A 15,497-nucleotide genomic window follows, 5' to 3' on the forward strand; every position below is an offset into this window, starting at 1 on the left:
CGTGTGTTTTCCCGTGGAAGATCACAAACACAAAATAGAAAATATTTTTAGAGAATGTAATATTGTTTGTAATATATAAAAAAGTAATATTGTAATTTAGGTTGCATATATGGATTTATGTTCTACGCTTTACTAAGATTTATCTTACTTTGCCTAGAACAATTAAGTTCCTTTTGTTCCTAAACTTAGTAAACTACACTGCAACAAATCCATGAGTGCAAGTTGTTTTAATAAAAATGCTAATGGTAAACAATACACTTCTTATTAACTTCATCTATCAAATTATAATGATTGACCGTTGTCCGTTGTGGTTCCCGTCACTGCACGAACGGTATTCCAAAAAGAGCTTCTAAAGCATCGACCAGCAATTTGAGCCGCTGAAAATCCAAAGAATGAAACGTCCAAAGCCCGCCGTTTTTGGTCAACATACAAGTGAGGAAATCAATGAAAGGATTGTTGCCATGGCGTTTACGGATTTCATCAACATGCCTACCAGGCATGATGTTTGTCAAATCTTAAAAAGTAAAGTAATCACATGAATATGCATGCAATACTCTATCAACCTAAAAATCGTCTTTTGTTTATGTTTTGATCTAATGAGGGTAACAGGGCGGTATTCAAAAGAAAAAATCTTTGACCAACTATTACAACACATAATAATGAACGCCACAAAGAAGACATAATTGAGGCCTCAAAGAAGGGTGTCTTTGTGGACGAAAGAGCAACATCTTGGGAGCTATACAGTGTGCGGTGCGGGGTGGCACCCGGCCCTCGACTATGTCGTTCCTTTTGACACTGCGGCTGTATTTCAATGAACTGAAATCCAACCTCTATTTAATTCGATAATTTTCAAGATACTAATAATTTTTCTCATTCAGATCAAAAGTTTATATTGGCCCAAAAGGTTGGTATTCGTAATCTGGGGCTTACCTTTGATAAAAAATTTTCGTACTGTAAACAATCCTAAGGATTTATATTCAAAATTAAACACTGTTTCTTCGGAATCTAACTGGAGAGTGCCTTTCACCCATTTTGAGAAACCTAGATGCAAAACAAATAAATTAACGATTTAAGATGTGTCGCATGTGCGAAGTCACGCTGTAAAAGTGACCAAACAAAAGGCTCCTTAAAAATGGTTTCAAAATGGGGCTTTAAAATAGCCGTACAATATTTGACCCCTATAATTAAGAATAGGATTCCCCAGCTCGATTGCCGATGCTTTCGCAGCTATATTTCTTCAGAAGCACGTTACCCAATAAAAATATTTTGCTTAATATTCTTGTATGTTTGCATGGCCGGTGACAGTCGTTAAGTAATTTAGCTTGTAGGTACACTACGTAAGTATTTAATACTGCAAAGCTTTCGGACCGTTAATTGCAGGTAATTAATTTCAGGTAATTGCACTGATGAAGGCCCGGCCGGTTCAACGGACCGAAAGCTTTGCAGTGTTAAATACTCACGTGTTGCACCAAGCTAAATTACTTAATATTTTGCTTACTTGAAAGCATCCAGATAACAATTCCTTGCTTTAGAAATTCCACCAATTTCTCTTCACGCCTTGTTCTTACAGCCTGGAAATTGTGGTGTAGAGATTTGGAAAGGTAGCTCATTGCTGCTGTTGTCATTATCATGGATCCACACGTTTCTCCACTAGCTCCATCTCGTACTTTTAGATGACTTCCAGGGGCGTAAAGGAAATCCATTCTCTCAACTAACGTTTTCCATATCTCTGGCTTGCTAAGAGAGAATGACTTAGTTTCGTCACAGCAAACGAATGTCAATACCCCGTCATAGGATACCTTTAAAAAGAGAAATTCTAATTCATCGGTCCCTTAGGTACACACTATTGAGTATTTAATAATTATTGCCAAAAGACAAGAAAATCGGTCGTTACAATGTAAATGTCAAGCAATTCTTCCTTGTTGATAAAATACCATGATAAACTGAATGTTATATACCTTAGAAGGCTGCCAATCTAAATGAGCTTCAGCAGCAGATCTGACTTCGTACTTAGTTGTCTCAATTCTTTCTTTCAAACGAAGCACAATATTCTTTTCAGCAGCTTCATCCTCCAAAACATCAATAACCTTTTCCTGATGTTGCAATTCCTCGTAATAATCATTGACGTCATGTTTACTCTTACCCATTTCGACGAAAGCAGAGCAGTCGTCTTGTCTGAGAAGGAATTTATACAATGTAACATGTATGAGCATTTTCTGTTCGCCCAACCGTGCATAATTATTTACGACAAAGAAAAAACAAAAAACCAAAGCAGTGGATCTGTTCATGTTTTGGGACAAAGGTAAAGCATTGGTTTATCAAAATTTCTTTTAGTGTTCAAAATTCATTCATCCTGAGTAAACAGTTTGAATTCTCATTAAACAACATACTTAATCATTATCGAAATAACGAAACCAATCGAAAAATATATTTAGGGCTTGGATTCTCGAAGTGTACAAAGAACCACTATGAAACTCAATTTTTAAAAAGAGAAACCAATCCGTCACCGGGTTGAACATCAAAAAAAGCCACCCAAAATGAGCATAATTGGAAAAATTTTTGTTTCCAAAATATTGAAAAATTGTATATTAATTAACAAAGCTTCCCATTTTAACAATTTTAGGATGGTTTGTTAAATATTTTACTTAAAATTTTTCTAGTTTCAAAATTAATTCAAAGCAAAAGTTCAACGGATGTTTCTCAAACACAGGATCCACTTTGCCAAACATAGAAACTAATTGAAAAACAAGAATAAAAATAACTATATAACTATTTTCCCCGTTGAGTAATATAGGAAAATTTATATTTTTCTTTACCACATATTTTTCCGTTGACTTTAAGGTTAACTCGGTGGTCTTTCGCATCAATTCTTTACCGTTTGTTAGGGCTTTAGGGTGCCATGCGAACGTATCCACCATGAACACCATTGCAACAGTTTCACCATTTCTTTTCAGCTCACTCGCCATTTCGTAAGCCAACAGACCGCCGAACGAGTAGCCAGCTGAAAATGCGTTTCAAAAATCGTGGGCATGAGCGAGCATCCAGCTACAATAACTGACGTAACTGATGTAACTAAAAGACCCCTCTTGAATGACACGATACGGTAAAATTTATTATTTTTAATTTCTAGTTGGTAACAATATAGTTTTCATATAATTTGTTCTTACCAAGATAAAATGGACCTTCAGGCTGGATTTTTTTTATTAAATCTACATATCTACGAGCGAGTGTCAGCACCGTTCCATATTCACTCCTCTCAAATGACGTATCGTCCACTCCAATACCATATAATGCAACATGTGCCTGAAAAAAATAATAACTGATGAACGAATGCCATCACTCTATACCAGATGCAAGCATTAAATAATTTAATTTGTGAAATGATGGAGAATCACTTCATATGTACATATAATAATTGCGTATATCCCCTGAACTTGCATTTTAGATAGATAGGATAGATTTAGACACTGCCTTAATTCATGTAATACAGCGTAACTTACTGCGGTAAAGTGTTTTTAAACCACGTATAATTTTTTATTTACCTATAATTTTTTATTTCTATCAATCAGGGCATAAAAATGCCTCGAGATTTGCAGTTTTATATGGTTTTTCGTCAAACCCAGCGTAAGGTCGTAATTGATATTATTATTGATTGATAACTTTATGCATCTTAATTGATACAAGTTTGGTTCTACCTAGATTCTGATTGGGTAAGAGCCTACAGACAATTTTCACTGACTTGTCACTTACAACGACATTAAACAATTATTAGCTTCGCTTCGGCAGATAGCATTGGCCTTGGTCCAAATATTTCTTGTTATTATACATTATAGTAGTAAAAGCAATTTGACTGGCTAATAGTTGACAGATAAATCGCGCAATCACGCAAAATTCAGTTATCTGCTAGCAGATAACTGAGTTATCTGCTAGTGAGCCTGCGGTAGTTAACAAGCGGTTTCATTTGAATTCATTCGTTAATACTATGTTTATTATTCTTCAAATTTATAATAAAACAATTATTGAATTCGTTTTTGTGATATGCAGAGTTATCAAGGTCTCGGTAAGCGATAACGCTTACCCCGACCTTGATAACTCTGCATATCACAAAAACCTCATCCAATAATTGTTCAATATCATGCTCAGCGTCATGCAATAACTGTTAATAGTTTGTTTTTTTATCCATATATAATTTATGAATCTGATATAATAAGAATCTGATTTTTTACCCTGCAACCGGACCAAGTTGCTTGAAATCGTTACCTGTTTTTGGAAACCTTGCGCGAATGACGCTAGTCCAAGCGCCGACTTTTCGCTGGAGTGTGTCATAAATACTTTAACAAATACGTTATCTGGAGTATAAATTGGAATAACTTTCTCTGGATTTGAAGGAATATTTATGTTCTGCAGCTCAAGCCCATTGTTAATTCTTCCAATCTTAACTGTGTCATTGTAGTTAATTTCAGGTGAAATATTTTTTTATCTTCTTCATCGTTACTTGACAAACTTGGTTTCCTTTGCTTTACTTCTTCCGAGGATTCATTGTCCGCACTCGTCGATTCTACGTTTTCTATTTGTTCCAGAATATCATTAACGATTCTTAGACCATTCACATTTGGTTGGATAAAGTAATAAGCCTATATGTTGAGGAAAAACACCCGAATTAGCATTTCATCCATGCATAATTTTATTGGCGCTTAATTTAAATAAAACTTACATAGAGTGAAGGATGATATTATAAATATATTAGAGATAGCGTATTAATTTCATAAATGTGGTTAAATTATGCAAAATCGAGAGAAAATTGCTCGCTTTTGAGACAATTAGAACATTATCCCAACTTATATTTCGCTAAATGCTCGTGAAACGCTCTCGTTTAATAATTGTTAAGTGTCTACTCTTAATAGTGCGTGAATTTCTTTAAGAAATTAGTCGAAAAAGAAGGATAGGTGTTATGAGCTCGTATTGGAAGGAAAAAGATCGTGATTCTTACACACGAGTGCAATTTTCCGTCGTATAACTGATTAGTGCATCGTTTCATTAATAAGTAATAGCAAATTTGGTTTCTCCTACAATTATAGCTACACGAGTAAAAAAAAGCACTTTTGAGTATCTTATAACATTTTTGCTGGCTCATTGATCTCTTTTTTCATCAAGAGACTTACCTCAAATTTAGCCCCAATGTTGTTTTCAATTCGATGTTTCATATTTGTTGCAGCAATTGAATCGATTCCAAACTTGTACAGACCGATGTTTAAGTCCACTTCAGAGGCCTCACTACCTGACCACGAACTGAGCAAACGCCTAATGAAATCTTGAACTTTTTGAATTCTCAAATCCAACGGTAGTAGTGCTAGGCTCTCCAATGTCATTAAATTGTCCAAGACTACCAGCGTTTCTTCTCGTTTCCATTGGAACCTCAGAGAATTATGAGTTCTAAGATAAACTTGCCAATTCACAGGAGATATGCAAACTTGAGCTTCGTTAAAATTTTTAAGAATGATGCGTTCCATAAACTCAGTTGCTGAAAAAATATAGACCTGAAAAATCATTGCCAAGTGGGTGAATAATTATGTATACTTATAACCAATACAATGTTGCGACAATATTTTTGTACCAAAAAATTTGCCACCGATTCAATTCTTTCTTATTGAGTAATTTCATAATGTGCCTAGCTTAATGGATTATTTTCTTGATTTGAAGTAGCTAGGAGTTCTGCAGGAATGTGTTTCAAGTTGTTATTCTGAATATACCTTGCGTATAGTGAAGAGCAAAAAATCCGTAGGTTTCCAGGACTGATGTGATATCTGCATTTCTTTCCAGTACTCCAGCACCACTGATCGGTCCCCAGTTAATAGACAAAGCAGGCAGGCCAAGCTTGTTTCGACGATATTCACATAGTTGGTCTAAAAATGTGTTAGCTGCAGCGTAAGATGCTTGCCCAACATTACCAAGAACTCCAGATATTGAGGAAAACATAATGAAGAAATCTAGATCCATCGAAAGACTGAGTTGGTGAAGGATAACACTTCCTATTAGAAAAATAAAAGATAGCTATATTAAGATATTTTTTAATTAAAAATGGTAATAGTACATGGTTTTCACAATTATTATACGAATTATAATAATATTATTACGGTATAAATGGGAATAGCAATAGACCGAGAATTGCCATATCATGCAAGCGAAATCGAATCGCGCATCGGGAAATTAACCAAAGGTGTGCACCACAACTCTCGGGAGACAAAACTGTCACTTAGAAAAATACGGTCACATACACATTTCAAATACAAGTATATTTTGCGCCAAAACACACTTGCGACGAAAAATAATAAAAAAACAAAAAAAAACAAGCGAATTTTCAACTCCGTCGTTCACGCCGGAGTAATTAACAAATGTATTACAAAGAGATTATTGTTCATTATTGATAATTAACAAAGGCATAGTTCATTATTTATGGGTAAAGGCTTTCTTTAAGCACGATTAGCAGAGATCGTGGTAATTAAAAATAAAATTGTCGATCTAGGGTACAATTCAATAGCGTGAAGGGCTATAATGAAAAGACTTACCTTTCACCTTTGTCCCTACAACATTTCTGCATGTCTTCAAATCGGCTTTCTTGAGAAACTGGTCGGCCAATACCATAGCGGTAAAAACGATTCCAGCTACATCAGGTAGACTTTCTAGTTCGCTTCTAATGGCATTCATTTCATCCCAAGATGTGACGTCTGCTTGACGTAGAAGGATACGAGATCCAGTTTTCTTCTCTAATTGTTGGACCTCCGCAATCTTTTCGTCACTTGGTGGTGACCGCGCTGTACACATGACTGTTTTTGCCCCATTTTCAACCATCCATCTTGCGATTTGGAATCCAAAACCTCGAACCCCCCAATGACAAGATAAGTTCGATCATTTTTTAAACCATTGATGTCAAGAGGTAGATTATAGAAATCAACCTGCCCAGGAACTGTCTCTGGCTTCACAGAAATTATGTTTAAACCAAAGTTCCCTTTTCGTTCAACTTCAGGTAGGCATCGGTTATTGGATTCATCGCCACGTTGCATAACATCGTATATGCTCGATGCTTTTTGAGCTATATCTAGAAGCTTGTTCCAAAGCCCTTTCGCTTTCAAGACTGAATAACACGAATCCAATAGCATGGAAAAATCTGCAGAACTCTTAGTTATGTCTTGTAAACTAGTCAAAATAAAGCGAACATCTTTCACGTAAACCCATGAGTTAAGCATCATAATTTCGGCCCCGTCGAGGGTACATGTAATAACACTTGCTCCTTGTTTAAGATGTTTCAGTATTTCACCTGTGACATAAGTACTGCTTCTGCTCAGAAGGCAAACAGCATCAAAATCCTTACAGCTATTATCCTTATGTTCAGCTTTCGCTACTTCGTTTTCACTTACAACCAATAACTCTCCAAATCGATCTTTACTTGACGGATTGTGAACAAGACACACAACATTTATACCTACAGACGCGGCAACGCAAGCAAAAATGTAGCATACTTCTTCACTTTGATGATAGACAAGAACTTTCTTATCACCTTCTATGCCACAAAGAAGATTTGTGAGAATGTAGTAAGACATTGCCATGGGAAATCCAATGGACACAGCTTGTTGAGTGGTGAAAATGGCTTTTATCTCCGTGAAGCAGGTTTCCTCTGCGGCAACGTAACTTCCAAGATTATCAATTTTACAGATGCCCAACACAAAGGGATCATTGTTTGCCTCCAGTCCATTGCACATTTTCCCAGCAATTGAAATAAGATCGTTCGGTTTCAGATCTTTCCAATGCTTATGAAGAATAGGACAGGCATAGTAGACTTCAATTTCTCCAATCCGTTCTTTTGACCCTTTCTGTAGAAACCACTGACCTGACCAACTCGCCATCTTTACAGGCTTTAGTGCTCCATCTTCCCCTAAAGGTGATTCCCTTTTCGTACATTTGGACTCGTCAGGATCAAACTTTTGAATACGATTGACATACCGTTCACCATTTCTATATACAATCTCTTCTTCTAGCAATGTTTTTTCAATGTCTTGTGCAATTGCATGGAAATCTTCATCGCTAGGATTGGCCGGCAAATCAATCACAGAGGCAGTGGGGACAGTGATTTCTTCTGAGAAGGTTCTTCTAAATCCAAATACAGATCCAGACCATGGAAAAGTATCATCAGAACTTCGTTCTAGTTGAGGAATTGAAATCACTCCTGAAGTGATGAACACAAGCTGAATCTGTTTGAGAAACTCTTCTCTCTTTAAAATTTCTTGAGAAATCAAAAGACAGCTCTCAAACGCAGAGCTATGAGCAGCATCAAAGTTGCGCGTATCGATATTGAATTTGCTTGCATCCACAGGCCAGAAATTGATCACCATTAGCTTTTGATTAGCTTCTATTTTCCCCAATACTTTATCTAGCGATCGGGAAAATGCATCACGAGATTCATCTGAGGTATCTTGTTTGTCAACAAAATGAACACTTCCGCTTTGCAGGACATGCTGTGCAAATCGTTCAGCAAATTTACTTTGGTCTCTCAGAATCAGCCAAACGTAATGCTCACGAACTTTTGAAGAGCCAGACGCCAACTGCTGCCAACCAAATGTGAACACTGCGTTATCAAATTTCACTTCCTCTCGATCTGACAGTATTTCTTCTATAGTAAACTGGTCAATAATCATCAAAGCACGGCCACACTGATCCAAAAGGAAAATGTTAAACGCCTCTCCTTTTTCTGATTCTACGATCTTTGCGTGAGCATAAAACTGCTGCGTGCACGTCGTCTGTTTCAAAATGTTGATGCGTTTAATCTCCTTTGGCACAGCTTTAACGACAGATTTGATGTCCAACAGAATGGTTGTCTGTAAACATGCATCAATCACCGAAGGATGCAAGACATATTCTTCTGTATTAGCGATTTCTTCAGTCGGACATATGAGAGAAAGGGCTTCATTGCCACTGGACCACGCCCTGACTATCAAGTCAAACTGAGGACCGAATGCGAAACCCGCAGTTTCACGAGCTTTAAGAAAATCTGCCCTTGACCATTCTTCCATTGAAGATTTAAGAATTTCAATATCGTACGGATTTCCTTTCTGGGAGACTTCTAAAATGAAAAAGCTTTGAATAAGCGTTAAATGAAGATAAGCACTGCGCTTTCTACCTGGACACGACGCCTTGTAGCAATTATGGCGTCGTTTAGGTGCAACCCAGAAGTTATAATAATATAGCTGTCATTATTTAGTATTTTTAATGATATGGCTATCAGCCATATACGACGAGATCGAGCGAGTAGTTTTTTATATATACTACATAATATATAGCTACCATAAATACCATTTTATAAGCGAAATAGACATTGCATGAAAACATAACTATAGATGGGCAATTGATGAAACTATGCACACCATTTACAAAGCCTTAATTAAACCATATTTTGATTATTGTTCCCCTCTTTGGGACAACTGTGGGCTGTTACTAAAAAAAAGTGGGAAAGTGGATGCAAAAATCTCAAAACTAAATATAAGTCTAGCAAAGCAGTTCTCGTACATAATATTCTAAAAACGGTACTGCCCCATGCCTTCGCAAATCCTTTTCTGAGCGAAGTGTAAATGAAAATGGTTATAAACTGAGAAATTACAATACTGATTTCTTAATTCTGAGACCTAAGAAAGAGTTTCTCCAAATAAATTTTAAATATATAGGAGCTGTATTATGGAACTGTCTTTAGCATGAAGCTAAGTCTGCTCAATCAATTCGCTATTTCAAGAGGCTCATAAACTCAGTGAAGCAGGCCGATCTATATTTATTGTGTCAACACTTATTTGTATATATTATAGCTCATAATTCTATTTGTATATGTCATAGCTCATAGTGTAATTAAGTAGACGCCCCCGTGGAAATCAGTGGTAACTGACGGGACTAGTGTCTGTAAATAACATTTAATAATAATAAAATTGATTTCATTTCAGTCAATCTTTCGCTGAATGATTTCACTAAATGATTTTCACTAAATATATATTACATTAAAACATCCGGCTTCGCATCGCGATTTAAATATTATAAAATGCTCCCTCTCGTGTTTTAAATAGTTACCTATACATCACTATCACGCTTTGAGGTTATGATCACTATCACGCAAGATTAATATCACTGCATGCATACTGCATAAGTGTCTATACCATGGTTGCGATGTTTGAATAGATCAAAAGTTTAAGGTATTTTAAAAAACTGTCCAATCACATTTTGTTATGGAAAACTTTTGATGGATTTATTAGCATTTAAATATACCGGACATCATGTCAAATTGGGAATTGCAAATCAGTTTTCTTTTGTTGAATTAAGTTGCACAAAATTCCTTATTTGACGTAATGAAATTCCTTATTTGACGTCATTCCTTATTTGACACTAATAAATCCTAAATTTTTCAATAATAAAATGCATTGCAAAGTTTTTTTTTGAAACACTGTACATTAAACTTTGGTATAGGCATTATATTTATACAATTTAGCTAGTCTTATATCACTATCATTTGCGTACGCCGTTCAAAATATTTGCTAGAAATGTATTCGGTTTACCTTTCGATCTATATCCATCATCAATACCAATCTGAATGGAACCCTGAGAGACAGTTAATTCTCGCTCGTCGCTTTCCACTGCAGAGATCTGAAATGATTTATTTCCACCAAGGGATTTTTCAGGTAGAAGACGTGTTCTTATCTTGTGCGAGTCATTCTCGGATATGGACAGTAGACTATCGAAACTGATGTTTCGAACATCAGGCGCTGCCCGTGGAGACAAGTGCAAGGACATAGCAAATACAATCTCTATATAAACAGCGGCAGGTATCAAGGGGTTTGAAGATTGAGAAAATTTATGATCCTGGAGATACGAAACATCGTGCAAATTGATTTCAGATTCCCAAGCCAGCAAACCACTGAACGTTTCCGTCGGGACTACTTTACCAAGAAGGGGATGGAATTTGGTGGTTTTCTTATTTTCTTCATTAGTCTTGTGCTCATCGTAAAATGTAACACATTCTGGTGGATGCGATTCGCGGTACCAATACTTTGTTTCTTGCCAAGGATATGTTGGACGGGGGAAAAATGTTTTCGATCCCGAGCCTTGCACTTTGTTCCAAGATAAGGGAACACCATTTGCGAAGAGGCGAGCCACGCAGTTTTGAAGAAATGATAAGTGCTGGCTTTTCACTGATTGTTTTGGTAGAGTTTGAACCACAACGACGTCGTTTGAACGTAGAGAATCTGACGGATGATTGTGAGACCAAGTCTGACGAACATGGTATGAAAGCTGAGGTACTGCGTTTATTTCAATAAAGAACCGGTGACCATCCGAAAACATCTTTTTTAATACGGGCTCCAGTAAAACCGCTTGTCGGATGTTACGCCACCAATGGTCAAGTGATAAGAGATTACCGGGCAACTTAGTGCCGGTAACAGTTGAATAAAATGGCACATTGCTTGAAGTTTCACAAACTTTGAAATCCTTTGTGAGATTAAGGAATGCTTGCTTTATTTCATCCATTTCTCTACTATGGTATGCTCGAGTCGTAGTAAGTTTCTTCCAAAAAAGATTGCTTCTTTCACTGGACACATGGTTTTCCACCAGCTCCATTGACCTTTTGCTACCAGATAACACAACATTACCTGGGCTATTCACGGCGGCAACGTCGACCTCATTTGTCAGTTGAAGATCTTGCAGCATATGTCGAGCTTCCTTTTCTGTCATCCCAATGGCAGCCATACATCCTGTTGGTGAACATTTCTCGTGAAGTTGAGAGCGAAACAAAACCAACTGCAAAGCTTTATTCAAATTTAATGCTCCAGATGCCCAGGCTGCAGATATTTCTCCAAGACTATGACCAATAACCGCGGACGGTAAAACACCCCATGATTTTAGTAGCTCGGTTAAAGCAAAATGTATGGCAAACAGAGCCGTCTGTCCGATTGGTTTTCATGAATTCGCGACGTTTCTGCGGGTTTCTTGAGCTCAGAAATCAAGGACCAGGGGGCTTGGTATTGTTTAAGGAGTGCGTCAATTTTTTCAATGCTTTCCTTGAACTTTGACTCATGAACTAGCATTTCTCTTGCCATACCATACCACTGTGCACCTTGACCACCATAGAGGAATACGACTTCACGACGCGGCTTAGTGACGGCCCCTGTAGCCACCAATCTTCCCATCCGTTTTCCTGATCAGAGAACATATCTAATGCCTTAGCTGCATCTTGAAATGAATAAAGCTAACCGCCAAGCGATAAAGTTGCATTGTGTACCTTTCGTTGAGGGAATAACAAATATTATCTTTAAGAAGTTCGTCGTCATCAGGCTTTATCTTTAGCGATAAGGACACCTTTTTAGCCATTGCTCTCAATGCTTCTTTCGACGCTGCCGACAATGTTAGAACTCTGTTGGATGAATTTCTGCTTGGGATTATAGTTGGCTTTGTAGTTACTTCCCTAATGATTGCATGGGCATTTGCGCCGCCGAATCCATACGAAGATACCGCGGCGGTTCTCGGCTTATCATCCTCGGTTTTCCAAGTTTCATTGGAAACTTGAACCACCATTTTTCTTTCAGGCATCATGAGCTGTGGTTTAACTTGTTGAACATTAATAGTAGGAACAAATTGGCATGTTTTATCATCAGACATGTCTTGATTAGTCCAGCTAAACCTGCTGTTGACTCCGTATGGTTTACGTTTGATTTCACTGATCCTACACGAAGTAATCTTTTGCCACTATTGCCATAGACTGCTGATAGTGATCCCATTTCGACGACATCTCCAACGGCTGTACCGGTGCCATGTGCTTCCACGTATGTTATATCGTCCTTGGTCAGACCTGACTCTTGAAGAACTCTTAAAAAGAGCGGCTTGTGTTACCTGACTAGGTGCTGTCATTGGAATCGCTGTTTGGCCATCATTATTTGTTCCGCAAGCCAAGACCTCTGCATAGATATTATCTCTATCATCTAAGGCTGTTTGGGTAGGTTTTATTAAGATGCAGCTACACCTTCTCCTCGCCCATAGCCGTCACCTTTGATATCAAAACATTTGCAACGACCATCTTCGGCTAACAGCCCAGTTCTGCAGCATGCCGTGTGAAATTGGTTTCCAATGAGAATTATATTAGGGGCACAAACTATAGCTGCGTCACACTCGCCAGTTTGTAAGTGTTGAAATGCAATGTCCAAAGCAACCAAAGACGAGGAACAAGCAGTATCCAAAGCGATGCTAGGGCCAGTTAGGTTAGCGAAAAAGAAATGCGATTGGCTATAACTGACATAGAGCAGCCAGTTGACGAGAACTGATCAATCTTTCTAATATTCGAATGATCAAAAACCAGTGCACTATATTCCGTGCACATAGATCCAACATAAACGCCAGTTCGACATTGTTGTAAGTCCTCAAGGGGTATGCCAGCGTCTTCAATCGCTTCAAAGACAACTTGAAGAAGTATTCGCTGTTGGGGATCCATTGAACGGCTTTCGCTTGGAGATATTCCAAAAAATTGAGCATCAAATCCTGTAATATTTTCAAGAAATGCGCCGGTAAGGACGTAATGCTTCCCTGGTGTGTGCTTCCCTGGGTTAAACGAATCTGTGAACTCCCTTGCGTCTGGCCTGTTCATTGGATAAGAGCCAATACTACATCGCCCTTCCACCAACATATCCCAAAATGCATCTTTCGAGTTTGCACACCTGGAAAACGACAACTCATTCCGACAATGGCAATTGGATTGGACTGTTTGGTTTTTGCGTCTAATTCAGATAAACTCGGCTTGTATTTCTACTAGATTTGTATCTTTTCGTAATGTTGAACCACTTCATGATTGACAAGTCAAGGTTACTTTCACGAAGATTAAAGAGCTTTCCAAGTAGAGACAGGTACACAGGTAGTATCACCAAACCATGAAGTAAACCAAGAAAAACGATACCAACAAACATTTTGAAAAATGTCTGAAATACCATGGAGGAGGTAAATCCCGTTGGCATCATTCCAAGGAATGTGCTAAGCCCACCTAAAAACACTGCCGCCTACCTTGCTTAGAGCATCGATGACACGGAGTTCGGGAGTTGTTGCCCTGGAGAAACAAAGTGGAAAGCGACATGTGCGTTGTAATCTACAGAAAATCCCAAAGCCATAACAAGGTTGATCATAGAGATTGAGTTCAAAGAGACATTCCAGATGTACATCAGACCAAATAGTTCAAATATAAGAGCACCGAATCCCCATATAAGACAAAATATTACACAAAGTGATTAATAAACAACCACGATATCAAAATAATTGAAATTCCAGCAACAACCAAGTTCTGATGGTTTCATTAAGTACATGAGCATACTGTTCAAAGTATATAAAAGGCAAGGCAATAGCAAATGCACGAGCATCCGTGGACGGAGATCCTTTCGAATGCTCGCCATCATATTTCTTTGAAATTTGAGTCAGGATCACTTTTACAATATACTAGTATCCGTGAAGCCGTCAAATGAGTTTATCTTTCGAAAATTTTAGATCCTGGGCAAACCTTTGATACTCCGGGAGTGAAATAAACTCCTTCAAGTAGTGATGGAATATTCTCGTATCATCGATTTTGATGTTTCTATTCCGTGCCCACGACGTATATTGGGATACCACGATATCTTCTTGGAGAAAAATATTCGTTACTTTCAACTAGAGTTTCAACTTGGGAGTATATTTTCTGAATTTCAATACTCGAGTGATCAGTTTTTCTGGGAAAATTATGCTAACTTCGATATTAAGGTTAAAGTTTTCTTCATAAACATTTAGGAATTTTCGGAAATGTGAATCTTTCGTTGTTAACCACTTCCTGTTAAAACTTTCATCGAGGCCAAAGCGCCATAAATTCCAAAGCTAGGAGAAGTAGTGAACCTGAGAACACAAAGAACTTTTCCAACAGGAAGTAATTAGTTTTCCCCATGCTTTCATAACGTTGTCAAAGCCACTTCTCCGAATTCCAAAGCAACAATCAGTTGGAGGAGGACTCATTAGGCAAGGCAAGAAATCTCTGCGTCGAGCGTTGATTCTTTTAATATCGAACCACATGCAACCAACAAAAAATGTCAGCAACAGAATGAAAACAGATGAAATTGCAACAGCTGTGTAAGTGCAGAAAAGCCGAATCGAAGGGAAGATGGAACTACTGCTAACGGCAAATGCTACAAGATCAGTAAGGGTTGTCATGGTAATAGTTGGACCACTTCTAGCCATTGTCCCACTTAACATATGCATCGCAGGCAAATCTTGACGGATCATTTCATTAAGTTCGTGTAGAATAATAAAAACATCGTCTATGCCGATACTTACAACCAAGAACGGTAGAACACCAACCATGCTGATAAAGGGAACACCAACAATCATTAAGAAGCCAAGTGCACTCGTGACACCCAAGTAAATGGACAACAAGGCACCATATCCTAACAATTGATGACCAAAACGAGTATCAG

At 37.7% G+C, this 15,497-nt stretch overlaps 2 protein-coding genes across 2 annotated transcripts; both read right to left on the bottom strand.

The window, feature by feature from the left end:
• Positions 1-244: 244 nt before the first annotated feature.
• LOC114544370 lies at positions 245-4,421 on the bottom strand. The gene is made up of 7 exons (XM_028563028.1): positions 4,261-4,421; positions 3,168-3,303; positions 2,836-3,001; positions 1,959-2,175; positions 1,499-1,799; positions 931-1,041; positions 245-514 (listed from the first exon to the last, which is right to left on the bottom strand). The coding sequence occupies exons 1-7, from the start codon at positions 4,324-4,326 to the stop codon at positions 318-320; spliced, it is 1,194 nt and encodes a 397-aa protein (XP_028418829.1). The 5' UTR covers positions 4,327-4,421; the 3' UTR covers positions 245-317.
• Positions 4,422-5,301: 880 nt separating this feature from the next.
• Positions 5,302-13,699, bottom strand: LOC114544371 (phthiocerol synthesis polyketide synthase type I PpsC-like). The gene is given in 12 exon segments (XM_028563029.1): positions 5,302-5,328; positions 5,388-5,521; positions 5,751-6,029; positions 6,567-6,875; positions 6,920-9,115; positions 10,587-11,967; positions 12,125-12,220; positions 12,277-12,618; positions 12,729-12,891; positions 12,893-13,031; positions 13,034-13,282; positions 13,285-13,699. Coding segments are annotated over 12 exon segments (5,730 nt in total).
• Between the last annotated feature and the right edge of the window lie 1,798 nt (positions 13,700-15,497).

The sequence above is a fragment of the Dendronephthya gigantea genome, unplaced genomic scaffold, assembly GCF_004324835.1.
Source record: "Dendronephthya gigantea isolate DGI-Jeju-01 unplaced genomic scaffold, DenGig_1.0 000749R, whole genome shotgun sequence".
NCBI lineage: Eukaryota > Metazoa > Cnidaria > Anthozoa > Malacalcyonacea > Nephtheidae > Dendronephthya > Dendronephthya gigantea.

Bases quoted from the DNA above. Each gene is read 5' to 3' on its own strand.
- LOC114544370 (XM_028563028.1), bottom strand. From the start codon at position 4,326: ATGACACACTCCAGCGAAAAGTCGGCGCTTGGACTAGCGTCATTCGCG. The intron at 2,176-2,835 runs GTCAACGGAAAA...ATTCCTTCTCAG, and splicing joins ACCACCGAGTTAACCTTAAA to ACAAGACGACTGCTCTGCTT. The intron at 1,800-1,958 runs GTATATAACATT...CTCTTTTTAAAG, and splicing joins TAGATTGGCAGCCTTCTAAG to GTATCCTATGACGGGGTATT.